At 47.5% G+C, this 26,401-nt stretch overlaps 1 protein-coding gene across 5 annotated transcripts in view; it reads right to left on the bottom strand.

Annotated features, from left to right (window-relative positions):
- Nucleotides 1-1,523: 1,523 nt before the first annotated feature.
- Nucleotides 1,524-26,401, bottom strand: part of Clmn (calmin) — a 94,828-nt gene continuing 69,950 nt past the window's right edge. For 2 of the 5 annotated variants that reach the window (XM_020182399.2, XM_074067212.1), the window contains exons 5-13: nt 22,746-22,838; nt 21,020-21,210; nt 19,139-19,332; nt 18,222-18,304; nt 13,028-14,680; nt 9,356-9,552; nt 5,733-5,793; nt 4,939-5,009; nt 1,524-3,122 (exon numbers count right to left, since the gene is read on the bottom strand). In XM_020182399.2, the coding sequence (XP_020037988.2) occupies nt 2,954-3,122; nt 4,939-5,009; nt 5,733-5,793; nt 9,356-9,552; nt 13,028-14,680; nt 18,222-18,304; nt 19,139-19,332; nt 21,020-21,210; nt 22,746-22,838 (2,712 nt within the window). In that variant the 3' untranslated portion in view covers nt 1,524-2,953. Of the gene's footprint in view, nt 3,123-3,785; nt 4,590-4,938; nt 5,010-5,732; nt 5,794-9,355; nt 9,553-13,027; nt 14,681-18,221; nt 18,305-19,138; nt 19,333-21,019; nt 21,211-22,745; nt 22,839-26,401 lie in introns of those variants that run through there. The other 3 variants (XM_074067214.1, XM_074067211.1, XM_020182400.2) reach the window with 2 other exon arrangements.

Here is a 26,401-nt window from a genome sequence, read left to right as displayed (position 1 = left end):
CCCATGAGGGCTAAGCACAAATGTAACAGTAAGGATTCACCACCACCACCACAGGTCAGAACACAATGGGTGAAGAGAACAGAATGTCTCCCTGAAGAGGGGCAAACCCAAGTCACACTCAAAAGTATGGGGCTCACTAGCACCTGGACTCTCAATAGCCATGGCAGGGGAGGCGCTGGGGGAGGGGGTTTCCTCCACCTGCAATTCTATGCTCAGCCTCACCTGGGTAAGGGCAGAAGACATTTTAAATGATCTCAAAATATTTACAATATTTGCTTCCTAGACAGAGCGAGAAGGAGGAGGAGGAGGAAGAGGTAGTGGTGGTGAGGAGGAAGGGAGGAGGGAGAAAAGAGATCAAATTGAGGGGGAGAATTTGATGAAGAGGACATAGTGCACACCACCTGGCTCACCTACTCCAATCAGCCCTGCACGCTTGAGGCAGTGTCAGTGCACTGTCAGCACTGAGAACAGAGGTAGCAAGGCTTGTGATCTAACTGTATTGGAAAAACCTGGGCAAGCGTGGAACCTTCATCTGCACTATTAGAAGTCAGTAGATGTTTCTAAACTAAAATATATATATATATATATATATATATATATATATATATATATATATATATACAGTGTAAACAGGTCACCTAGGAATGCAAAGGGAAATACTAGAAGAAACAGCTAGAAGTGTTGAAAGCTAGAATACTAGAAGAAACAGCTAGAAGTGTTGAAAGCAGTCACTTCTAGCCAGCAAGACTCAGGGTTTGGCTAGTTCTCATTAAACACCTTACAGCATTTTTTTTAATTAAAAAAAAAAAGTCAAGTGATTAAGGGTGTTTTGTACAGCAGCTTTTTATATCCAGCTTCTTTTATATAAGCCTATGCTCAAGTGAGATGTTCGGTTTTTTTTTTTCCCCCCTTTAAAAAAAGTCAGTTTACAGAACCAAATGACTCTTGGGCATCTCGCCAGGAGATGTTTTAAAGGATGTACATATTACAAGTTATAATAGGCGAGAGAAGCCAGCTGAGGTTTTTCTTAACAAGGTCTAGACCTGTAAAATGAAGTGATTCCCATTTAAGTCAGCTCTTCTTTGGCATCTAATTTGGGCAAGGACTACATGGCGTCCAGGGCTATAAAATGTCACACACATGATCTTTATGGTCTGTACCTCTGAGCTTCCGATGATGCCGTGAGCTCACTAATTAGCTTGCTGTCCCCGAGGCTCTTGGCCTTCAAGATGGAACTGCTCCACCCTCCCAGCAGCTTTTGCCTCGGAAAACTGAGATTCTCTTGGAGAGAGGGGAGGCAGACTATAATCAGAATGACTTAAAAGGACAGATTTTGGCTGTCACGGACTTAATGTGCTGTGTAAATTCCTTTGGCCATGTTGGAATCAGCTTGCTAGGAAGGAGTGTGATTCCTGGAATAAGAACAATGCTGGTATGTGGAAGGATAAACCTCTACAGCTGTCAAGAATATTCCAGAAGAACAGAGGATCAACTTGAAAGTAAATGAAACTGCATGGAGAAAATACGGGAAAAAAAACAAAGTTTGGTATTTGGCCTAAAATTTTTAGTCTTATTTGAATGAGGACATTTCACACAGAGTCATTTTACCCTTTTTTTTCCCCCCCAGGACATTTGTATGGTCATGGAAGTTTCCTATAAAAAGTGACAGCTCTGGGACTGGGTATCATGTGACCAGAATGCTCATAGCAAGATTGCTCTTGACAGGTTGTGTGACCTTGGTCAACCTGCCCTGCCTCTCAGGGTTCTGCTGGACAAGAAGTTCCTCCTGATCAATAGTTTACAATTTTCTAAGAGTTGCCTGATACATGCTTTTCTGGGGAAGGAGGAACCAATACAAAGTGTTCTCTGATCTGAGTCTTATTAGGGAAAAGAGAGCACAGGGAGGCCAGGGCTGAGGAAGACAGTAGGAGAGAGACAGGTTTCTCCCGTCTCACAAACCACCTGCACTGGTCTATTCACTTGTGCTTTGCAGAAACCCTTTTTGAGAAACCCATTATGACCGACAGCAAAGCAAAGGATGCTGGTGCCAAGACATGCATTCGATCGAGGCCAGCATGTCCTGGCACTCACCTGTAGGATTCCTTCCAGCACCTGGTCAGTCACTTTCTGCTCCTCAGGGCCTTCCCTGGTGCCCTGGGAAGGGGTGGGGGAGCTCACAGTCAAAGCTTGGCAGAATGGGAGGGGGTCTCAGGCCACCCCACTCAGCCAGAACTCTGCTTTCAGTGCAGGTCTGGATGGTGTCTATTAGGTTTCATTTGACAGGAGGGTCCCATTGGAAAAGTTTTGAAAATCATAGTTTTACTCAATCCAATCAATGCAAAAGTAAATTAAAAGTGCAACTTGCTCACCTACCATGCTCCCTACCCTCTGCACACGACAAAGCCTCTGCTCCCTTCCTTGGTGTCTGCCGGAAGTTGGCAGTTTCCCCCCAGTGAGTGCAACCATGGCCAGGCTGCAACAGGTGCATGCCCCTCTGGCATCTTCACTCAAACACTCCAGTTAGGAGGAAAACATGGCAGATTTCTTCCGGGTGGAGCATGGCCACCTTCACCTGAGGCATAAATAACTCCAGTTCCTCTAGGACCTTAAAACCCTGCATGAATCGAATGCATGAGCTAAGATCCAGGTTTGTATTAGTAAAGACTCTTACCAACTGATCCACAAGGCACACAAGGGCGAAACCCACCTAAGGCTCCAGCCGCAAACCTGAGTTCTGAGTACACAGCCAAAAAGCAAAACATGCTCCCGAGTTTTCCAGAAGAAAAAGGAAACACAAGACAAAACAAAACATGACAAGGGGACGGGCCCTACATTTTCTCAGAGGCCTTCAACCATCTGCAGAAATGGCCCAATCCTGAACAGAAAATAAAATGAAGTAAAAAGACCCCACGCCTGGTTGGGGTCCTGTCTTTTTATTCTCCAGACACACGCATCAGAGCCGGGTGAAGTCCAGCTGTGGGAAGAGCAGCAGACAGTAAACCAGGAGCCAGAGGAACAGAATGAAATACATCACATCCGGCTGCTGGACAAGCTGGGTCAGGGAGTCGCTCTGCAGGCTCTGGCTCCCCAGGGACACGGCTTCTCCAGAGTTGGTGGCCTTCCTGCAGAGGGAAAGACGGAATGCAGTTACCAGTAGGGTACCCCTGAGGATGGGCCATACCCAGCAGTACAGGCTCAGGCCTCTCCACCCTCCTGTAGGGTCAAAGGCTTCCTTTGATGAGTCTGGTGGAGAGGGAGGTAGAGTTTGTTTTCAGACCCCCAGGAAGGGGGGCCATTTTGACACTCATGGGGTACAGTGATTATCTCAGGCCACATAATTACTCTGTGATAGAGCTGGCACCTGAGTCACGTCCCCGGAGTTAGTCTATTTTTGTTTTGTTTTGGGTGGGACTGGGGTTTGAACTCAGGGCTTTGCACTTGCAAAGCAGGTGCTCTACCACTTAAGCCACACCTCCAGTCTAAGCCAAGTCCCCAGGGACACCACTGTGTTCTCTGCGAGTTCATCCTAAGGAAGAGTTAAGGACTGACAGCTCTCAGTTATCCTGCTGTCATGGAGGGAATTCTGCAGCCATCTGAAGGAATGCAGATGACAGGCAATTTCAAAACAGCCACTAACTACCCCCTACCACTACCAAGTTTTGTTTTTGGCTTTGGAATATTACCTTTAAGAGAATTACTAGATTTGATTTGGGACAGGTTTATCTTTCTTTAATTTTACAGGAGTTAAATGACTTTTTTTTTTTTTTTTGCCTTGGTAGATAATAGGGTGGTGGGGGTGGGGGTGGCTGGTGGAAACCAACCTCAGACCCAAATGTTCACAGAGACAAGGCTGAGGGAAGGAAGTTGGGGCTAATGTAGAGAAGCCTGGAGTGTAACCATCTTTGGGCTACTTCTGAGCTGGGATGGGATTATGAAAAACTGATACCACAGCTCCCTAAACTCCACAAATGGAGTGATTTACTGACACAACTTCCCTTTCTCATGTAAGGGATATTTTTTACTTCAAAAGTAATGCATGCTCAGCGCAGAAAACACAGCAGCATCTGTCAAGTTCGCAGATCCTGTTTTCAACATCTTTATCCCATGAAAGCTACCGGTGCTATTTCTCTAAGAGCGTGCTTAACATGGCTGAAAACTTGAATTGTCCATTTTAGGCCAGGGAGGGAAATTTGTGTTTCTTCTTTTTTTTTAGGAGCCAGAGGGGTGGAACTCCAAGGCCCACAGGCCTGGGGGATGGGCAGTACTCAAACACAATCTTCTAATTTCAGTAATCTAAATCTTTCCAAACCAATTCAAATCCATGGGGGGGAGGGGGATTGGGGGGAATAAAATGAAACAATTCCATAACTTTAACAGGGATAGGGACATCTCAGAACTTCCAAGATTTTCTGGTTTCCTATGTTCTAAGTAGGCTGTTTATAGAACTTAGCAACATTAGACTGCCATCTAGTTCTCCAACGGTAAGAAATACTTTCATAGACATCCTGGCATGTTTGCATTCCCTCTTCGTGTCTGCTCTGATTCCATAAAATTGTAAAATCAGCTCAGTGAGCTTCTGAGTATTGTACCTGCAGTGGGACAGAATGGACAGTTGTCAGGTGGTACGGCATTCCGGGGCACTGAGTATCCCAAGACTGCTCCCTGGCTCTACCTCTGCTAGAACCTAGCCCCACCTTCACACCAACTTGCTTTGCTCTGCTCATCAGTGCTAACTGATCTCTGCTAGCCCCTGTCACATTGAAATTATATTCTTTTTCTCTGAAATAAGGACGTTCATGCATCCTCTCAAATTAGTAATTTTGTCATTAACAAAGCATAGTTGAAAAATAACCATCCCCATAAGATAGCCTACATTATTAAACAAAAAAAAATTTTTTTTAATCCCACAAAATTTGAAAGTAAAACAAAGCCACCAACCTGTTTAACATTCGGTTTCTTCTGTCATCCTGGTCTGCTGCATTCCTCAATTGAACATAGCTAAAATGGTCCTACAGTGAAATTTATAAACAAAACCCCGCAACCCAATTAGTAAAGATGAAATCTCTGAAACAGAAAACAAGATGATTTTAAATACACAAAGCCGAGCATATGCCATGCTTTTCTTGATACTGCAAACATCTAATTCAAAATTAAAGCACTAAACAATAAATATTCCTCCCCCCCCCCCCCCCCGCCTCCCTGCCCACTGGTGACCCCACCCACCACCTGAACCCTATGGTAGCTGGGCTGCTGTGGTTCTGGCACATATGGGGCTACACACTTTGCCAATGTCATGAGGATCTTTCACTTTACTGCAACCCCAGCTTTGAATGTGATCTTTCTAGACATTTTTTTTTTTTCTTTCAGTACTGGGGCTTGAACTCAGGGACTCACACTTGCTAGGCAGGCAGTCTACCACTTGAGTCACTCTGCCAGCCTGAATGTGATCTTTCTAGATGTGAGTACAGTGGTGGAGGGAGGTGTCTTTGGTGCACTTTTATAACAAAGAGGCCTTTGGGCTTTAGAATCAACACTTTATTTACACCCCCGGTTGCCCCAACTGGACATCTGATTGCACTGTGCTTAACGAAAAGATTTCAATGTGTTTGTCTTCTATCCAAAAGTACAGTTGTAGCACTTGAGTAATTTCAAAGCTCTAGGCTAGGGAAGAGGAAGGATGGAAAGGAATTGATTAGCAGGGGCTATAGGGAAGAAGAAATTCACATACTAACCGATTCCAAAGACCTATTACTGTGTCGCCGAATGTAAATGCTGGAATCGCTGTGGCTAGTCCTGAAAAGCAAAGACACATTTGGAATTGGTATCCCCTCAGTTCCCGTGGCTCAGCCATGGGATTACCCCAGCCCAAGGCTTCCAGATGTGCATTTAGGCAAGCCACGACTTCAGACCCAGGGATAGAAAATCGTATCCAAGATGTCTGCTTTGTTAGAGTGCGCTTACAAACAGTAAGGAAGAAGGATATAGAGACACATTGGGTTTTTGTCTGCAAGAAACACAGTCAGATTTTTAACAGAAATCAGGCCATAATATATTCTTAAAAATCCTGGAATTCAGGGCTGGAAGCGACCTCTTTTGTCTTGGAGAGTCTTACTCACCAAGGTCCTCTGAAGGTTAAGGGCCTAGGCCTGGAAGCTGAGCTCCCTTTCCAGTGCTCCCTTCCTATGCACAATGGTGCTCTAGCCCTAGGGTGAACACAAAGAGGCTAACTTTCCAACCAGATCTTTGAGGCTGATGTGGAAGGTGCCTCTGTCCTTTGAGCAGAGCCAGCTCACCCAGGTCTGCAGCAAGAGAGGCTCGGGCTGGTACCCTGGCTTCTGGTAGATCAGCAGGCCATGCCAGTGAAAGACTTAGATCTTTGATCAGTTTTCCTCCTCTGTAAAATGGATCATCATTTCCACCCCATCTGCTCCACGTTGCTGATGGTGCTGGTGGGAAGTCACTGTGTACTGTAGGTGAAAGTGTTGGGCCCTGCTCTGATGCAGTGTCTGGTGGGTGCTGTGCACCCTGGTACAGAGGGTCATCTCAGTTGCTCAAGGCAAGTGTAGGCTCCAGGGTAGGAGGTGCCACTGTCCTCTGTATGCCAAGAAAACTATGCTTCAGAGAGGTTGGCAGCTGGCATAGGTTATTTTGACTGTGACCATGGGGTAATGTCCTTCTGGGATCTGGAAACAGGTCTGGCATTTGGCCAAGAATTTGTTCTCAGGAAATCTACTGGTATTTTTCAACCCCAAAGGGTGCCAATTGTTCCTAGCTTATATCACAGCACATAAATGAAGTAAAATGTACCTAAAGAGACAAAAGGGACCATAGTGCCTCACAAATCTGATTGCTACCTGTACTGCAGTATCTGGAGATGCAGAGGCACCCTCTTCCCATGTCTGTAATGTTTTCCAATAAAAAGACACCCCCTCCCCACCATGAGGGGATTTCTACTTTATCCCTCCCCTCTTTCCACAGGCAGCTTTCTTTTAGGTGGTTTTTATATTATACTGTAATCCGTATAAGCTTTGCAGTGGGTTTGAATCTTGACCTTCATTATTCTAGCCTATCAAGAGCCTACCGTGTACCAGGAACCAGACTAGGTCTTGGCACCCAACTCCTGCCCTCCAAGAGAACCTACCGTGAACCAGGAACCAGACTTGGTCTTGGCACCCAACTCCTGCTCTCCAAGAGAAGACAGAGGAAGTGCATTCACTCATTTATTTCTCTACCCAAAGAATTTTTATTGAATGTCACCTGCAAGCCAGGGCTATGCTAATGGCTGGGGCTATTGGGAGAGCCCTCCATTAGGTCCCTGCCTTCAAGGCACTGGCTCACAGACTGATGAAGGCACATGATACATTCTTACACAAATGATTATAGGAATTACAGTTCTGAGCAGTGTTGTGAAGTCAAAGAGTAAAGGGCATGGTATACAGGCTATATAAGGGGATCAAAAATAGCCTGGGGGAATCCAAGAAGCCTGCTTGGAGGAATTAATAGTGGAGTTGACAACCAAAGGCTGAGATGGAGTAAACCTGAGACAGTGTTCCAGAAAGTGGGACAGCTCTCAAATTTGAAGGAGCCTGGACCTGACCATTCAAGACACCAAGGCCAGGGTGCCTGGTGCAGCCATTGATGGAGAAGACATTAAGGAGCCAGAGATCACTGTAGGGTCCTGCAGACTATTGAACCATGGGAAGCCACATGGAAAGACTGAATTGAGAAAAACATCCTATGCTAGGGAACAGAGACATCCAGAACATGGTACCATTTAATAACCTGTGCCAGCTGCCCATCTCACTGAAGCTCAGTTTTCTTGGGTGTATAGTGGCACCTCCTACCCTGGAGTCAGCAGGTGGAACAGCCCAGCACTCAGAGGGCCCAGGAGTCCTGAGCCCACCTCAACGTTACCTGCTTAAGTTGAGGACACAGCTTTCCCCTTGATAATACACTCTGTTATCAATATAGCCTTGTCACACCATTCCTATAGAGAGGTGGTAAGGAGGAGCTGAGAAGCAGCTTGCCACCTGCTCTGAGCAGAAAGACTCCATTACCTAGGGGCTTCTCAAAGAGCCTTTGAGAACCAATCCATTTAGGGAGAAGCTGAGTGCTCTGGCAAGTGGCTGACAGCTCCTCCCTAAGCAGTGGTGGAGCAGGCAACTGCTCTGGGTCATCCCCCAAGTGTCTATCAGCAGTCATGGCAGGGTCCACAGCACACTACGAACAAGCATGTCTGCTGATGGTCCCGCCCAGCCAGGGACAGGGACCCTGGGAGTTGCAGGCAAAGTTGGCAACCAACTTGGACTGTGCCCGCCCCTCCTCACCCCTGCCTGCTTCTCCACAGCCCAGATAGAGAAGCAAAGCAGAGAGGAGACAGAAATTGGTGGGGGCACCTGCCAGCTCTTGCTCTGACTCTCTCTGCTTGGGCTCTTCCCTGCTCGCTCCCAACAGGCACATTTCAGTAATTTTCCTTTGCAGCGGTACAGCTCACACCCCTGCAGGCAATGAGGGCTAGGGCAAAACAGACTGTGGACTATGGAATCAGCCATGTCTGAATCTAAGCCCCTCACCCTGCCACTCATGAAGCACAATTACAACTACATGCCTCTTGGGTGACTGTGGGGTGCATGAACACAGTCTGGGCTTGGTACACAGTGACTACTGTGAAGACCAGTGACAATGGAAGAGCAGAGTCTTGTGATACTCAGCAGTTACGTATTTTTCCTACACAAATGTGGCTTCTTTCATGGCCTTGGAGTGGCCGCGCAGGTATGGGCTATAAGCTTCCTATTGATCCTTTAAAGCTCATTATCCAACCTGCTCCCTCCCTCCTTCCCCCAGGACAAATCAATGCCCCATCACCTTGGAGCCAAATCTACGGGAGAAGCCAGAATATGACTTCCATGCCCATCTTCCATGTGATGAGGATGAAAGAATCAAGCTCAAAGCCAGTGGGATGCTTATACATGGCCAAGTTTGGCTCTGCCTGGCCCACCCCACAGTTTAGTTTGTTCTCTAGGGCTGGGCGAAGGGGGCAACCTCTGTGTCTGTCATTTTTTCCACCTACGCTTGTCTAGGTTCAGCCATTCTGCTGCTCACTGCTAGTGGTCACCCTGTGGCTCGCAGAGGAAGCAGGAAAGCAAGCTCTGTGTCCTTTCAGTTTTGCTCCTTACAAGCAGCTCCGGTGACCATGAGGTCAGGATGGGGGGAGCCCAGGTGTAGAGAATGAGGATTTTCTGTGATGCTGTGTTTTTCCTGTTGCCCAACCCCACCCCTGCACCCCACACCAGATCAGAAAGTGCAAATATAATAAGATCAGAGAGCAACTCCCTGGCTCCACCTTATGAATTACCTGCAAGGGACTTTGTAGTCGCCAGGGTCTTCTTCTAGGTCATCTGAGGACCGAACAGTCCCAGGTGCTACAAATAATGAACTTTCTACATGGTCCATGTGTTTCCTTTTTTCCTTCTTTTTACTGCTGGTTGACTCCTCCAATACCTTTTGTTCTAATGGGTTTGCTATGTTTTCAGACTTTGGGGATTCTTGGGACTAGAAGACAAAACAAACAAATTAAGACAAATCACCTGCTGGTATAGGGGACCTCACCTTACAGGCTCCATCCCCAGTCCAGCCACAGTGTCCCTTCCCACTCTGCCTCTCTCGTGGATTCTTGCCAGCACAGCCTCCCACCCCCTTTCCCCTGCAACTTCCTCCGTGGGCATAATTCAAAGGCTAGAAATTGAAGGAGTGGACACAGGGCAGATTTTAGGGTCAGGAAGCTCTGGTTTCAAATCCTAGCTGACTCAGCTATTTGACCTTGTACAGCTGACTTTCTTTGGGCCTCATCTTCCTTACCTGTCAAATGGGTACAATTGTTATCACCCTCTATACTACAGGGTTCTAAGAGATAATGTCCCTCACAATGGGCAATGGCTGAATCCTTCACACAACCATTATCCACTGATCAGAGGAAAGAATCCAGGGAGATAAGTACTGCCAAGTTGGCCCCAGGGCTTGGAGAGGTATACACACACAGGCAAGTGTAGTTTGTGGGAGGCCACTGCCACCATGCCATTGGCGAAAGGGATCGTAGGGCCACATCACTAACACTGAGTTAAGGCTTATTCTTGTACCACTGTCACACAGGCACCTGACACTCATCAGCAAAACCACCAGTGAAACTCAGAGGTGTGGGAAGAATCCCTCCCAAGAATTCCTTCAGGGGATGGAAGGATTAGACTGGTCCAGCCAGCTGCCCAGAACATAGATCTGAGCAGAACCTGAAAGCGCTTCCAGCAATGTGGAACCACAGGACCTCTGCCATCATCGCTGGCAACTTTTTCTGAAAGGTAAAATGAAGAAAGGACTTCTGTTTCTTTCTTTCTTTCTTTCTTTTTTAAGGACTAGAACAGCTTACCATTTTCCAATCTCTGTGGCTGGAAAATATTTTCTTTTTGTGATTCTGGGATTTGAACTCAGGGCCCTGTACTTGCTAGGCAAGTGCTCTACCACTTGAACTGCATCCCTATCCCTTTTTGTTTTAATTATTTTTCAGATAGGGTCTCACGCTTTTTGCCTGGGGAAAGCCTCACACAGTGATTCTCCTACTTCTGCTTTCCATGAGCTGGGTTTATAGATGTGAGCCACCATGCCTGGCCTTCTTTCCTTTTCTTTTTTAAAAGGAGAGACACATGTCAGAGAAATGCTCCATTCTACATCTTCTGACTGATTCCATGATTCCCCAACCACAGCAGGTACTAACCTACTCATGTGCTGGATACAGCAGGTATTTACCCTGCTCTTGGCAACTACTGGCAGGAAAACCTATGAATGAAGGCCGCATTCAAGAGGCCAGGAGAGAGGAACCCACTAATGAGTCATTTTAATAACAACTCAGGCTCTATTACCGACTCAGCCCCTTCCTTTTGTCCTAAAAGAACTTTTTGGGCCATAATAACCCAGAGATTCACTCCAGTTGTCCCCACAGCTTGGGGTCACCAAGACTTGATCTCCCTGAAGGTCACTTCCAACCTGCTGACTTATCGTCTCCTATAGGAAGCGCTGAAGAGCAGAGGTAGCTTCGGAGAACTCGGCCTATAGCAGTGGGGAGAGGCACAGGCACAAGGGGAAGGTGGCAGGTGTGTCCCAAACCACCAACCCTCTTTGATGGTAAATTCATAGCTTGCTATTCTGCCCCAAACAGCCATCAGTCCTACCATGTTGGCTAGGCCCGGGAATCCTGCTCTTGCCTGTTGTCCTGAGATAGCACACTGAATAAATGCAAGCTCCCACTGTGTAAATCCTGTGTCTTTTAAGGTCCTTCAAGTTCCCCTCTTCTGCAGCCCTCCAGAGGACAAGGCTTCCTCACTTCTCGTGCCATCCAGGACTCATAAGCCAGACCTCTGTCTTTTAAGTCTGTGTTTCATTCTCGACATGCTCCTTATATTTCAAGCAAGCGTGAAGTACACCTGTCCCCTACATTGCAGGTCCTGCCAGGCACCATGCTGATCTCCAGGGCCCAAACAATATACAAATGCCCACTGGCCCCTGGAGAGAGCAACAAGGCCACAGAAACTGGAAGAGCACTGAGAGAGAACTGTCCAGATGTGATTGGCTACAGGCAAGGGAGTAGGGGCTCTGTAGGGGCAGGGGCTGGGCAGGCTCCTGAGAGGAAGTACCATTTCCATGGGGCCTTGAAGGGTGAATGACTGCCCAGTGAGAGGTGGGGAAAGGTGACCCAGATAGTGGGACCTGCACAATCAAACCCAGAGTATGGGGGTCTGGGAGCCAGAAGGAAGCTGACTTGGTTGGAGGGGAGAGGAAGAGTGCCTAGGTCAGAGAGGGATGGATTCACACTATGGAGACAGGAGTTGGAAAGTGATGAGACTTGTGTTTTAGGTTCACCTCTCTGTGGCTGGGAGGAAGAAGAGGTAAAAGACTGGGGAAGAGACAAGGGACAGGGGTAGAGCTGAAGTGACCTGGAACAGCTGCTCACATTCTCACCCTGATCTTGCACTTGGGGAGCACCCTCTACCAAGAACCCCCACCCCAGCCAGATTCCCCAATATTCAGCCTTTCTGGGTCTAGGTGGTATCTCCCTCTGTGGAGGGAGCCCTTGTCCCCCTCTGTGGGGCCCATCCCTATGTCGGATGCAACATCATAGTGCAGCTCCAGAGAGACTTGGTGTCTGCAGCATTCAACAGTGCAGACAGGATTTGCTCTTCCCCTTTGCTTTTCCTGGCAGTGACGGCCTCATTGCTTTTCACAGAGCTGGACAGTGTAAGCAGGTGACCTGGCTGAGTGCCAAGCATGGGCCTCTCTCCCCCAAGGTACTTAGTGGGGCACAGTCTCAAGGCTTGGGACTGTCTTCCTGGATTCCCAGAGCTGCAGAGGGAGTTCTTACTCACAAGGAGCCTGCAGGAAACCCTTCTCTTCCCGAATTCTCTGGCCTTACCCATTCCTATGTGGTATGAGGCCAGGCTCCCCTCCCCCCAGTATCTGTTCCCTGATCTCTCCTGGGGCCCCCTGGCTGATGAAGTGGGAACACACATGGCAGATAAGCATGTGTCCAGTGGCTCGCTCTTGGGAGAAGTCTCCCTTCCCCCTCACCCAACCCATTTGAAATCACAGGAACCACATCAGTGCTGAACACACCAAAGGCCTTTAAGCATTGTCACTGTAGTCCAAAGTGAGTGTACTGTTTCCCCAGGTGGTTACAGGAGCTGGTGTGACAGTTCACCAACATGGGTACCATTACTGTGTTTAAAATGATTACTGTTCTACCTCCAAAAATAGGCCCAGGACTAGAATAAGGCAAGTCAGGTGCCCAGGGTACAGAATTTCAGGAGAGGCTCCACTTTGGGTGACCAACCCTGCATCTGTCTGAGCCCCACAGAAGGACATCTTTGAATTCTGCACTCTGGGGTGGCCATGACAGAAGTCCCCTCACCTGTCACCTGGTGGGAGCAGCACACAGAATTTCCCAGGCAGAGCCCAGGCCTCCTGAACACCATCACTGAGTTACCTGATGGCTCTCTGTGGGGTCACTCTCCTTGGTCTCCTTTGGCTGGTGGTCCTCCTGGGGGCCTGGGGGAGGGGGTTCTGAGGCTGGTATGACCCCTGCAGCAACCTTGTTGACATGGGGGGTATGGCTGCTGACACTGGCCTGGCCCCCGTCTGGCAATGAGAAGGTGCAGCTGCTCTGGAAGCTGTGGGCTGCCTCCTCCCTGGAGCCCAGGTCATGCAAATAACCCTCCGGCTCTTCCAGATCTGTGTCTTCTTCTGTTTTCATGTCCTCCCCACCTTCTGCGTAGGCCTCCAAAACCGCAGCCAGGGGCACCTCGTAGTGTGGGTAATAGAAAAGCTCATGAGGGATGACGGAGACCTTTGAGAGCGGGGGAGAAGGCTTGAAGTCCAGGCCTTCTTCGCTGTGACTCCTGAGGGTCTCCAGGCTGACGTTGGTGCTTAGGGGATTGGAAGAAAGTTCTCTGTCAAGTCCTGGGAGACCTTCAGCTTCTCCTCCCTCCTCCTCCTCCTCCTCACTGCCACACTGCGTGGACTTTCTCTTGGCCTTCTCGTACACCTCTGGCTTTTTATCTGCCAGGGAATCTTCTGGGGCCACAAGATGGCACTGAGCTTCTGGTCCAGAGCCCTTGGTAGGTTTGTGTTTGCCAGATGCCTCTTGGGTCTCAGGTGACTCGGTCTTCATGTGGGCAGACTTAGCTTTCCTTTTCCCTAGCTTTTCAGAGGACTTCTCCAAACCTTCCTCCTCACCAGGTGTCTTCTCCTGGAGTGAAGGAAGCTCACTGAAAGCCTGGCTGGTAGAAGCAAAATCTGTTAGGTCGCTGGTAAATTTTGAGGCTCGTAATGGAATGCCTTCAAAATAGTCATCTCCATCCATCGCTTCTGCCATCAGCAGTTTCACCTTGATCTCCAAGGAGTTGGCCATGACAGTATGGGGTGCAGGAGAAGGACTTTCTTCACTGTGGCTGGCTCGACTCTCTAAGGTGCCATTAAAGAAGGAGGAGCCCTGGGGAGGCTGAGCGTGATGGTTCATACCATCTGCCCCAGCAACCTCCCTGGGGACCTTGTCTGTGGGTGCTTCCGGGTTCAGCCCAACTTCCTGTTCTGGCTTCTTGTCCTCAGCAGACTCAACCAATGGGACATGCCCATCCTTCTTCAAAAGCTCCTTGGGTGCTCTTGCACTCTCTTCAAAGTGAAGATCTGGACTGTAGAAAGGGACCTTACTGCAGGAGGCGTCCTTGTAGATGTCTGCCTCAAAGTGGACGCTTTTCTTGATTGGTAAAGAGCTGGACCTCCGGCCATCCTTTCTGGTGGATAAGATGGGAGAGTCCGGAGCCTGCTCACTGGTGGTGTCAGTCTTCCCTGGGACTCCGTGGAGGGCCTGGTCAGTGATCTGGTGCATGAAGTCGGTGGGGCTGTCTGAGAGTGCACGGCTGGATGTGTCGCCCAAGGAAAAGCTCTTCTCACTCTCAGACTGGTCACAGACAAAGACTTTGGCAGGTGGTGGGTGGCTGGTTTCGTGGTTGACAGTGTAAGCATGCTCCCCATTCTGAGTCAGGAGGAGGATTTTGCTCTCCTGTTCAGATGGTGTCTCTTTGATGCGGACAAAGGTGGACTCAATGGGTACTTCTTTATCTGGCTCCACAAAATCTTCCTGCAGCAAAACAAAGGACAACATGAAATAACAATTATATCCTTTAAGTTGTTCAACCTACATCCACCTCTCAAATCACACCCAAAGACCAGACTCAGAGGCTTGTGCCTGTAATCTCAGCTACTTGGGAGGCAGAGATAGGAGGACCATATTTCAAGGCTGGCCCATGTGAAAAAGTTAGCAAGACTTTGTCTCAAAGAACAAGCAGCATGTGGTGGTTTGCACCTGTCATCCCAACTATAAGGGAGGAATAGACAGGAGGACTGAGATCCATGGCCAGCCCCATGACAAAAAGCGGGAGACACTATCTAAAAAATAACTAAAAGCAAAAAGAGGGCTGGGGAAAAAAAAAAAAAAGGTTGGGAACGTGGCTGAAGTGGTAGAGCACCTGCCTAGGAAACTTGAGGACCTGAGGCCAAACCCCAGTACTGACACACACAGAGAAAAGGCCAATTTAAAACTAATACAAAATGTTGCATTTAAGATGCAAATGGTTACAAAAGACTTCTTTTTGCTTCTGCTGAGATGTGAAAATGCAGGATAAGTAAAGCATGAAATACTGTATTTATTCAAAACTATGGGTGCAAAGAAATGTCAGTGTACAAGTCAAGTCTGGGCCACTTCACACCTGTGGTCCTCTGCCCAGTCTGGGTGTGGACCTGTGGGGGAGCTAAGCCACTGAGATAAAGCAAGATCAGTCACATGCTGGCTGATTATGTGGGCTGCTGTGACAGCCTGACTCTGGAAAGGCTGCAAACACAAAATCAATTCTCATCAGCCAAAGCTGGGGCTTCTGCTGGGAGGAGCTGGGGAGGGTGGGGCAGAAAAGCAGGGAATGGTCCTGGTGGCACTGCAGAGCATGGCTTCCAGCACACTGGTAGATTGAGTGGACTGGCCTCATCCTCAAAACATGAGACCTGATGGCTGAAACTGAAACTACACCTAGCTCCTATGGATTCCTGGTAGGATCAAAGTGCTCAGCATCTCCTCTCGGGAGCTTATTTGGGAAATGGCCACATTCTCTGCTATGGTTTGGACGTGGCTTATCTCTCATGGGTTCATGTATTAGAAGCTTGGTTCCCAGTGTGGCAAGATGAGAGACAGTGGAACCTTTAAGAGGAGATTGGGCCATTGGGGTGCTGCCCTCAGAAAGAACTGATATAGTTCTCATGGGACCCTCATTAGTTCCTGAGAGAGCAAGTTGTTCTAAAAGAGTGAGCCTGACCCCCGAATCAGAGGCTTCCTGTCTCAGCTTGTGATCTCTTCCACTCACATGTGCTTCCGCCATGATACCATCCACCATGAGGTCCTCCCTGGAGCCAAACTCATGCTAGTGCCACACCCTTGAACCTCCAAAACTATGCTAAAGAAACCTCTTTTCTTTGTACATTACCTAGCCTCCGGTATTTTGTTACAATAGAAACCAGACAAATACAGAAAAAAATGTCACATACCTCAATCTCTACTATTCTTTTATATACTAGCTCTGACACACAATAAAAACAAAAAAAGTCCAGACACAAAGAATCAGGAGAATGAAACTTATGATCAAGGAAGCAACAATTATTAGAAGTAGATCCACCTACGACACAGGGTGAGAATGACCAAAAGAGGACTATTTACTTCTACTATAAGAAACACAAAGGAATTTCTTCAGACTGAAAGGAAAAAAATCATAGATGGAAACCTGGATCGAAGGATGGAATAACATATACCTGAAATGGTAAATAGATGATCAATATAAAAGGTTACTTTAAGGTTTTTCTTTTTTTTTTTTTCAAAGCAAACTGATTATTTAAAGTAAAAATAAGAAAGTACTTAATAAAGCAAAATGATAAGATATATGTAAAAGCAAATAGCAATAACAGTACAAAGGAATGGGGCGGTGGTTAGTCGAATTATACTGTTGCATATATAAAATATGCACCGAACTTGAATGGGTATAGTAATAATTTCAGGTGGGCTGAAGTACATTAAAGATGAATACTACAATTCCTAGAACTACTAAGAGGATTCAGTGAGGAAATGCAGCTATCAAGCCAATAAAGGAGATAAAATGGGCACCAAAGATACTTGAATAATGATATAAGGCTAGGAAGGAAAAACAAAGGAACATAGAACAGATTGCATCAATGGAAAACAATAATCATTATGGCGACTAAACCTATGATAAAGGGCAAAAACCACTAACTAAAGAGTGTGTCAGAATGATCCAACTGTGTGCTGTTTACAAGAAACACCTTTTAAATACAAGTGTACACACTTGAAAGGAAAAAATGGAAAGATACATATCATGCAAACTCTAATCACAAGAATGTGATTGGGGCAACCCAGGAGTTCCTGCTCCCAAAGCACCCTGGGAAGTGCAACATGGTGCTGGGGCCAATAGGAAACATATACAGGTTGGGACAGAATGAAAGCCACATCCTAGAGGACTCCAGTGAGGATATTCTGGGGTCCCAGTCTTAGTTGTGTGTTATAAGGCACCTAAAAAATCCTCAACTTTGGAACCAAAGCTGGGTCAGACCCCAGCTATGTATTTGATAGCTGTGTGACCCTGGATAGGCCTTTAAGCCTCTTTGAACACCCATATTGTCATCTGTGAAAGGAGGACAATGGCTCTGTGTCACCCTGGATTGTGGGAGTGGCAGTCAGCCTGTAGACACAGGGCACAGTTACTTGACCAGCCTCCAGCTACATGAGCACCCTTTTTCTTGGTGTACATTTTTTTTTCCTGTCTAGTACATTTAACTGCTTAAAGTTACACTGTGTTTGCTGACTTGTTAACTGTTTTCTCTATTAGGACAAAGGCACACAAGGTCAGGCACCTCGTCTGTCCAACGTATTTTGTTGTGTTTTATTTACTTATTTATATTTGCAGAGCTCAGGATCAAACCCATGGCTCTGTGCATGCTAGGCAAGTGCTTTACAATGAGCTATGTCTCCAGTCTGGTGCAGTTTATTGCTGCGTCCCCTGAACAGCACCGGGCATTCAGTAGACAAAGGTTGTTACTGTTGTCACTCTTCTTGTTAGTATTATCATTTCAGGGTTGTGCATGGGTGTGTTGGGGGTGTGTTCAATGAAGCCAAGACAACTTCTAAAGGTCTTGTTCTGCCCTCCACCCCCACGCCCAATTTCTCTCCAAGTGGGATTCTAAAACTAAAAAAGCATGTTTTTGAACAGTCACTATCTTTTATAATTTTTCACACTGTAATAAAATCTGGTAGATTTCTGAAACACTCCACTTGATGTCTAAAGAATCAAGTACTGGATCTGTGCTACAAGGGAACATCTTTTGTAACCTCATTAAGTCTGGTATGGGAGATGTGACTATCTAACTTTCCCTCCCACTTCAAAGTTCTGCATGTATTATATGATTTAGAAATTAAAATGTGGAAAGGCTAGGAACTCCAGGTCAGTTTGTGACTGTCGTTGTTGTGTCTGTGTGTCGTTGCCACACAGAGAGACACAGGCCAAGTCCCAGCTGATAGCCAGTGGATGGGAATGTACATTTTCTGAATTAAAGGAAAACCAACATACAGGTTCCAGCTCCGGAAAACGTTCTAGAAACTGTGCCACATAAGTCACAATAGACTGCTCATCCGGCGTGTCAACCATGATGTCTGTTGAGAGAAACACAGGCATTAGCAGGACACATGGACACACAACCCACAGGACGTTGATGGAGGAGGAGCCCACACATCATTGAGGGTTTTTTTCTTTATCTCCTCCACTTGAGGAACTTTAGGCTTAGAGTGGGTGAAGCTTGACTGAGGTCCAACTGAACCCTGGCTGAGAACAGAGGACTGGGGATGGAGAATCCGGGCTCCTCATTCCTTCAATTCCATCCATGTTTCCTCATGTCTTAGTTCCTGCCATTGTAAGCGGCTGGCTCTCTGCTGGCTCCATGGCTCCATCAGCCAGTCTGACGAGCCATGCACCCCATACTGCGGGGAGCCTCCAATTAGGCAAATTTGCACGGAAATCAATGAGAGAGAGCTACACATGCTGAAAAGGTGCCAACTGTCCCTCTCTGTCATTCTGCAATGGAACCTGGCCCTTGACAGAATAATCTGAGATGTATGCTGAAGTTATACAGTGAGATGTCTACTGCGGTAAGTGATCACTTCCAAAACAACCTCAGTGACCCCAGAATGGAGAGACGAAGTTTTAGGGGCCTATTCGGTGGACTATTATGCAGCCAATAAAAATTACAATGAAGAGATTATAACAATAAGTAAAACACTTACATCATATTGCATTTTAAGTAGGATGAGACTATACATATATTGAATGGTACCGTAGAAAATATTATAATAAACATCGGATATAAGGAGATAGAAAAACTTCTTCATTAATTTTTTTTCTATTTTCCAAAACTCCTACTTGGAAGAGCAGGTGGTACATTTACAGAAAAACCACGAAAAGGAAAGCCAGCGAGAGGGGAATCAAGGCACCTTCGGGCTCCAGGAGCCTGGGGATTTGCAGGGCAGCATGGGCGATGCTGAATGCCTTCTCTAGATTTTCCCGGGTGGAGTCTTCCAGGGCTTGCTTCATGTCTACCAGGCTGGGGTCAATGGCCTTGATCACTGCCAGGAAAGCCAGCCCACTCCTCCAGCTGCCCGCGAAGTCCTGCACTGCCACACCATACCTGGAGGAAAAGAGTAGCAGCAGCACAGCACAGGTGAGGAAACAGATGCAAGTCAGGATGTCTGCCTGCAGTAGCCATGTGCCCTTGGCGGGCTGGACACTGTCCACTTCGCCAGGTAGGACGTCCTGGGCTCAGAGCACAGGAGAGCTGCCCAAAGCATTCATACCCCATTTCCACCACCATTTCCAGGTGAATGCAACAGGAGGGTACACGCATCACATAAACACGCAAATAGGACCATGAGTTCCCAAATTCCCAGATATATAAAGGAGTGGTGGCATACATGGTTCATTCGATCAGTGACATTGGAAATACGGCAATGGATACGTGCCAGGTAATTAAAAAAAAAAACAACCCAGAGTCAGGAAGACCTGAGCACAACCATTCATAGAAATAAAATTATAATTTTAAAGTGAGGAAAGAGAGCGAACCCTGCTAGGTACGAATTTCCTTTAGAGTCCACTCCCTGTGATCACTTAACTCTGGTCACTGAACTTCAAAAACAAAAAAGCCCTTTTTATTTAAAAATCATTTCAGATTCCCATGAAGTTGCAAACCAGACATACAGACTTTCTGTAGACCCTCCATCTGTATTAGCGGAGGACAGTCTCAAAACCAGGACGCTGACACTGGCCTCAGATGGTTCTTAGCTAAGCCGTAGACAATAGTGAAGTCATCAGATGTCATGCACACTGGTCCTCACGCAGTGGTGGACAGTCCCACGCCCTTTGGTCACAGGTGCAGCTTCACATGGCCACCCCCACAACAGGGACGATGAACTCTCCCCATCTCTCTAGCCACCTTCTCTCCTTCACAGTCACGCCATCCCCAACACTAGCCCCCCCACAGGAGCTCTCTTTTGTTTGATTTATTTTTGAACATTTAATAATTGTTCACAGTAATTAACTTTTATCTTTCACCCCCTTCGTCAAAACCTCTCCCTCACTGGGGAGAGGAGAGCCAATTCCTACTAAGTGCCCACTAGGGGCTGGCACCATGTCAGCTGCCTTCATGGATTTTATTTCATTTTGTCCCAACTACCACAGGAGGCAGCAGATGGTGTCACCACCGCTCAGGTGAGGCTTGCAGAGGTAAGCAATTCACCAGGGTCTTGCCCAGCCTGTCTATGGAAGAGCTGGGGTGGCTTCCTTCACACTGGCCTGGTCCCCTGTCTGGCGCCTGCTTGTAAATGGCCAGATACAAGATTAGCAAAACCCCTGCGCTGCTGGCACAGGTCCACAGGAGGCCAGTTCACCTGTCCCCATTTAGGGAAGGCCAGACCTGACTTCGTGTATGTGACAGCCTTTATTATTACTTTTTTAAAAGTAGGCATAGATTCTGAAAGACATCCTGAGGCTTAATAATAAATGTGCACATGTTTCTGGAATCCAGGGGACATGCCCAGCTGAGGAGTCAACAGGACAAAGCCCCCTTGTTCCTTTTCAACAGCTCATCGGCTTTCTGTAAGCAAACGCTGCAGGATGCATGCTGTGTGTGCAAAAGCTGAAAGTGTATTCCTGTTTTGATCGTCTGTATAAGATTCAGGTACAATTGGCACCTTAACAGAGGGGCCCCCTCTCTCCCACCCACCCCAGGGCAGGCAAGTCCTGCTCCTCCCTCTTTCTGGAAACTGCACATTACTGGGGCGGGGACGGGGATTAGAGGAGAGATAGGGGTTTGTGCTTACTTCCTCGTTTTCCTCTGTACCCATGCCAGCAGAGTCTTGATGGCCTTCCTCTGGTCTTTCACCGATATTGCTGCGTTCCTCTCTGTGGTGGGTGTGGGTGGATAGGAGGAGTCCGAATCTGTGCCCCCCGAGCCTGGTGACAGGCTGGAAGATGGAGAGTTTCTGCTGAGGTTGCCTGTGAGCTCCTTAATCTGGAAAGACAATGGCACTTCAGATCCTAGTGACAGTAGAAGCCTCCCAGCAAGTGGGTCCCTTGTCTGACCACAGGGGCCACATGGACCCTGGCTGGAGGGACCAAGCTCCTGCAGAACTGGACAGACAGAAACTCTACTTGATGGCGGGTTTCACAGTTATACCCCATGGGGAAGATGGGTTCCTTCTGACGTCTGGCGCTCTGGCAGCCTTGTCATGAAAGCTCTTCCTGACCCCAGCTCCACTTGCCTCATCCCCTCATCACTTACCACTCCCGAATGCATCATGCTCTTTCTAGCCCCACTGCCCCTGCTCAATCCTGGCCCTGCTTCTCAGATGTCCTTTTCCTCCAGCACTGAACTCCTACCATGGGACACTTGTGAGAAATGCAGAACTCCAGGCTTTGGCCCTCACCTATCTATAGAAGCTATCTGTCAACATCACTCCCAGGTAATTCCTACGTACAATAAGTTTGCAATGCACTGCTCTAAGCACACTCCTATTCGTCCTTCAAAATCTAGCTCTGGGCTGGGCACCAGTGGCTCACACTTGTCACCCTAGCTCCATGAGGGACTAAGATTGGAAGGATCATGGTTTAAAGCCAGCTTGGGCAAATAGTTCAGGAGACTCCATTTCCAAAATAACCAGAGCGAAGTGGACGGGAAGTGTAAGCAGTAGGGCACCTGCTTTGCAAGCATAAAGGCTGAGTTCAAACCCCAGTCCCTCCAAAAACCAGACACCTAGCGAGCTCTGGTCACTTCCTTTAGGACATTGTCCTTACTCCCTTACTAAACCTGTGGTAGCCATCACTGCCTGGAGTTCTTACAGCAACCCACTCGTGCCTCAATTGTGGCCTATATCCTGGAGTTTTATAACATGGGATTGACTTGTCTGTGATCCCAGAGAGTCAAAAGGACAGGGTCTTGTCTGTCCAGGACCTACCACACCTGTACCTGGAGAAACTTAGCAACACGGACCAAGTAAATGAATGACGATCTGGGATTTATGGAAAGCCTTGTACACACTTCTGGATGTTCCCAGCATCTCTCAAAAAGCTTGATCACAGACATCAGTACCTGAATCCTACCTAAAACCCCTTCAGTGGACAAAGAGCTCTTGCACATGGCTTTGCTTGCTATGTATCACATGAAATAACTGCTCCTCCATTTCACAAGTGTGGAAACTGAGGCAGAGATGAGAAAGAGAGAGAAAGAGAAAAAGCAAGCGCCTCAGTTGTTTTATGTTCAGAGCTCACACAAAACGCGTCCATGTCTCCAAACCTTATTCATCCAAGTGCCTCTCTGAAGTATAAGCCTTGAGCCAAAACCCCCAGGAAATCTCTGTTAGGATTCCATTTACTCTTAGGAGGGTAATTAACTAATGAGCCATAGGGTTCTAATTTCAGGTTCTCGTTCAGTGGATAGACACATCAGAACCCGCAGGAAAGAAGTCTCACTGTCTCCCTTAAGCTGTTCTGTGGGTGCTACTTGGACTCAAGCCAGTTACCATGTGTTAATGTGGGAAATGCCTATACCTGAAAGAAGAGGATTATGTTCCATATGAGCCCAAGAACCAAGGAGGGGTTGCCGTCCGCGATTTCCGCAGCATCGATGCTAACCAGCTTGACCTGGAAAGGAGCAATGATGAGCTTAGAGATGAGCTTCCAAGGAAGCTGACCTGTGATTGTCCATGGCACTTCTTACTTATTCTTTTGTTCACCCAAGGTCACCTCTCAGACACACCCAACATGCAAAAATATATTTAATAAACACCTACAAAGTATGGACATGATCCTAAAGTCTTACAAGTACCAACTCAGCTTATCCTCACGACAAGCCTGGAAATGTAGGCATTTCTATAATTCCCATACTTCAGGAGGGCGTTCAGAGAGGTTCAATTTAATGTCTTCAGGGCCGCACAGCTTGTGAGCTTTCTGTAGAGATGGTGAATAACGAGTAGGTCTGTCTTCATGCTACACTAATGTCACCAAGCCTCCAGATATAGCACATCCTTGACGAACACAGAGCACCACACCAGCAATGGGACTGTGGGTGGGTAAATCCATTGCTGGATAAGGTCTATGCCCAGACTCTGCATTGTTACAAAATATCCTACCTACTGGTTACAACGTGCATTCTGTAGAAACCCATGGAGATTATCCCGTTTATTTAGCTATGTTTTGACCCCAGAATGATGCTCTTTGGGAAATCCCTAAAACCATGTGTGGCCCCTGGACCAGCAGCACTGTGGTCACGTAGACACTAAATCTACAAGCTACACTTTACCAAGTGCAATGATTCTGAGGCCAGCTCAGTTTGCGGGGGTCACCTCCCTAAATCATCACTTCATTCTGCAAACAAATTCTAAGTCCATAGCTCCAGGTTTGGCAGACCTCTCTCTGGAAAAGATCACAATGTAAGCAAGGCTTTGCAGGCCACATGGATCTGTCACACTTTCCTCATCTCCTTGCTGAACAAGACTTTGCAAATTTAAAAAACATTTTTCAGGGGGAAGAGAGGAGAAATAAGGTTAAGTCAAAACAATCTTTGAAACCCACACTGCAAAAAGTAGCCTGGGACCCTTGGAAAATAATGAAGAGAACATTTTCTATAAAAACCTTTTCTCCCTTCCTGGTTCTTTCCTCTCTCCCTTTCCATCACAGCTTTTTAAATCATTTGATGCTGGCCTCTGATCCTACCAGTTTGTCAGAGTTTCTGACAGCAGCAGTTAGGCCTGAGCTAACCTAATCGAGGGCGACTGTTGAGTTCCCCGACTGAAGACCATTTGTGGCTGATACCAAGAATCCAATTCAGACAGCATGCACTCATCACCCACAGACTGCAGGCCAGGAAGGAAGCTGTCAGTATTGTGGACAACGTAGCTGATCAAATTCAGGTCCAATATTTCACGTTCATCAGGAGTATTCTCCACACATGATGAATCACTTGATGCCCTGAAGTCTGACAGCATCTCCTGCCCAGTGGCTCACAGAATGTATCCCACTCCAGGGAAGCCAAAGCAGTTAGCAACTTGGTCATCTTTGTCTCTACCCCCTCCTGTAGGGAGCCCAGATAACAAGGGACAAAGCTGCCTTCAGGATGCCATAGTCACAGTGATGCCCCATCCCCAGAGGATGGGGAGGAGAGGGCTGCACGAGCATCAGCCACTCTCAGTAGGACTAGAAGAATAGAGCTCTTCCATGGCTTCAAGGGAAGACCTTCTTGGATCAACTGCAGGTTGGTCCAAGGTGTCAAGGAGCCTTGGTTGCCTGGTCATTTTCCACTTATTAGTAGTGAACAGACAGTTTAACACCCAGTCAAGAGCTTCAGGGTTACTGTCCCCCTCCTCTGCCCCCTAACTGAGCTGTTTTGCCAGACTGGAAACTAATGGAGCAACCAGTTTATGGGGCTACTCCCTCTCCCCTCTGGGCAGGCACATGTGAGGGGCTATCTTAGAGGCCTTCAGGCCAGTGGCTTCCCCCAGGGAGCAGTGACCACCCACCAGCCACTTTCCCAGGTTAGTTCCTTTAATGCTCAATTTACCCACTTCACAGATGAGAGAGCCAAGGTGCAAACAAGATGACTTGAGGGAGGTCCCAGAGCTGGTCCTGAGGGACAGCCCATCTCTGTGAGGTAGAGCAGTGGGGAAAATAGGAGCACCAGCCAGCCACAGCCCCCCAGTGGTAACCAGACAGCAGGGCCTGACTGCTTTCTGCATCTGTGCCCCAGCTCTGGGTGCTGCAGTGGCTCAACACAGTCTTATAGGCAGGCCTGTCCCTCTTGGAGCTGGACAAGCAAGGAACACAAAAGTACTTTGTGGATTCTGGGAATGGGACAGCATTTGCATCTAAAAGGCTTGTTTCCACTTGTCTCTCTTACCTGTGCTCACCTTCCCATTGGACCATCTGCTTGTCCCATCTGCCCATATTAAGGATATTTCCAGAGAGGAGCCTTCCAGGGTCTATCATACAGTGAGGCAGTTCTGGCAGAAAGTCTGGGGAGGCTCACACAGGGATTACAGAGGCCCAGGCCTTCCCAGGCTTAGCCACACTCTTCCATGTCATCATACGTGTGCACAGGTGTGTCACGTGAGAGCTCTGCCTCCTCACCCTCAGCACGCTGAAGGCTAGGACTTCAAGTGCTCTCTCACCCTACTGGCTGCCATGCTGACGAGTCTGATACAATGTGGGCAAACTGTCCACCTGCACATGTCCCAAATATCCAGGCAGGTCATATGCTTGATTCTGGCAGCCAGCCAGATCCCACTTACCCGGTGTCTACCATGGGCTTGGGGCTGTGCCCCACATTGGGGACAAACAACTGCAGTAGAAGTAGGTCTTAGCCTTCAACGTACTGAGGGTAAGACAGCAGGAAGAGTAACGAATACCCTGGGCAGTTGTTCAAAGACCCTGTGCCATCCCCAGTACAATGCTCCTTTGGAATTCAGGGCAGACATTGCTACAAAGATACTGCTAAAATAACTCCAAGACGCAGGCAGATGTCATGCGTAAGTACAGTCAGTCGAGCTAGGGAAGCAGTAAGGTTTGGCACTCACAGAGACCTTGCTCTGTGCAGCACCTGGCTTGGGCAGTCACACTGCATCCTCAGCAGCTATCCAAGGTGGGCTCTGTTTCTGCCACCTGTATTTAGAGAGGTTTGGAATTTTTCACAGTTCCTGGAAGTGAGTGGGGGAAGCTGGGATTGGAGACTGAGGCAGGAACACTCTAGGAGTGGGGCTGGTCCACATTCAAGTAGAGGCTGAGGGTATACCTGACTCAATGAATTCGAAATGTGCTTGCTTTTGAGATGACTTCACTAAGAACAAATTAACATTCCATCTAATTGCCCCACTCAAAGGATACAACTCGGTGGTTTTTAGTATATTCAGGTGTTCTAAAATTGACCAGAACAAGTCAATTTCAGAACATTTTTATCACCTCTAAAAGAAGTCTTATATCCTCTACTCATCTGCCTCCCCTAGCCCTAAGTCACCACTATGTACTTTTTCTATCTGTAGAGACTTCCCTGTCCTGGTCATTTCACATGAGAAGAATCACGTAAGATGTGGTCTTTGTGTCTGCCTTCTGTCACTTGCATAGTGTGTGCAGGGTTCGTCAACACCATAGCATGTACCAGTCTCGCACTGATTTTCATGGCTGAATAATACTCCATGGCATGGAGGGAGCACACT

This window comes from Castor canadensis, chromosome 3 (assembly GCF_047511655.1).
Source record: "Castor canadensis chromosome 3, mCasCan1.hap1v2, whole genome shotgun sequence".
Lineage (NCBI taxonomy): Eukaryota > Metazoa > Chordata > Mammalia > Rodentia > Castoridae > Castor > Castor canadensis.
The sequence above is the reverse complement of the archived record's forward strand: the minus strand, read 5'-3'. Positions and strand labels throughout refer to the sequence as shown.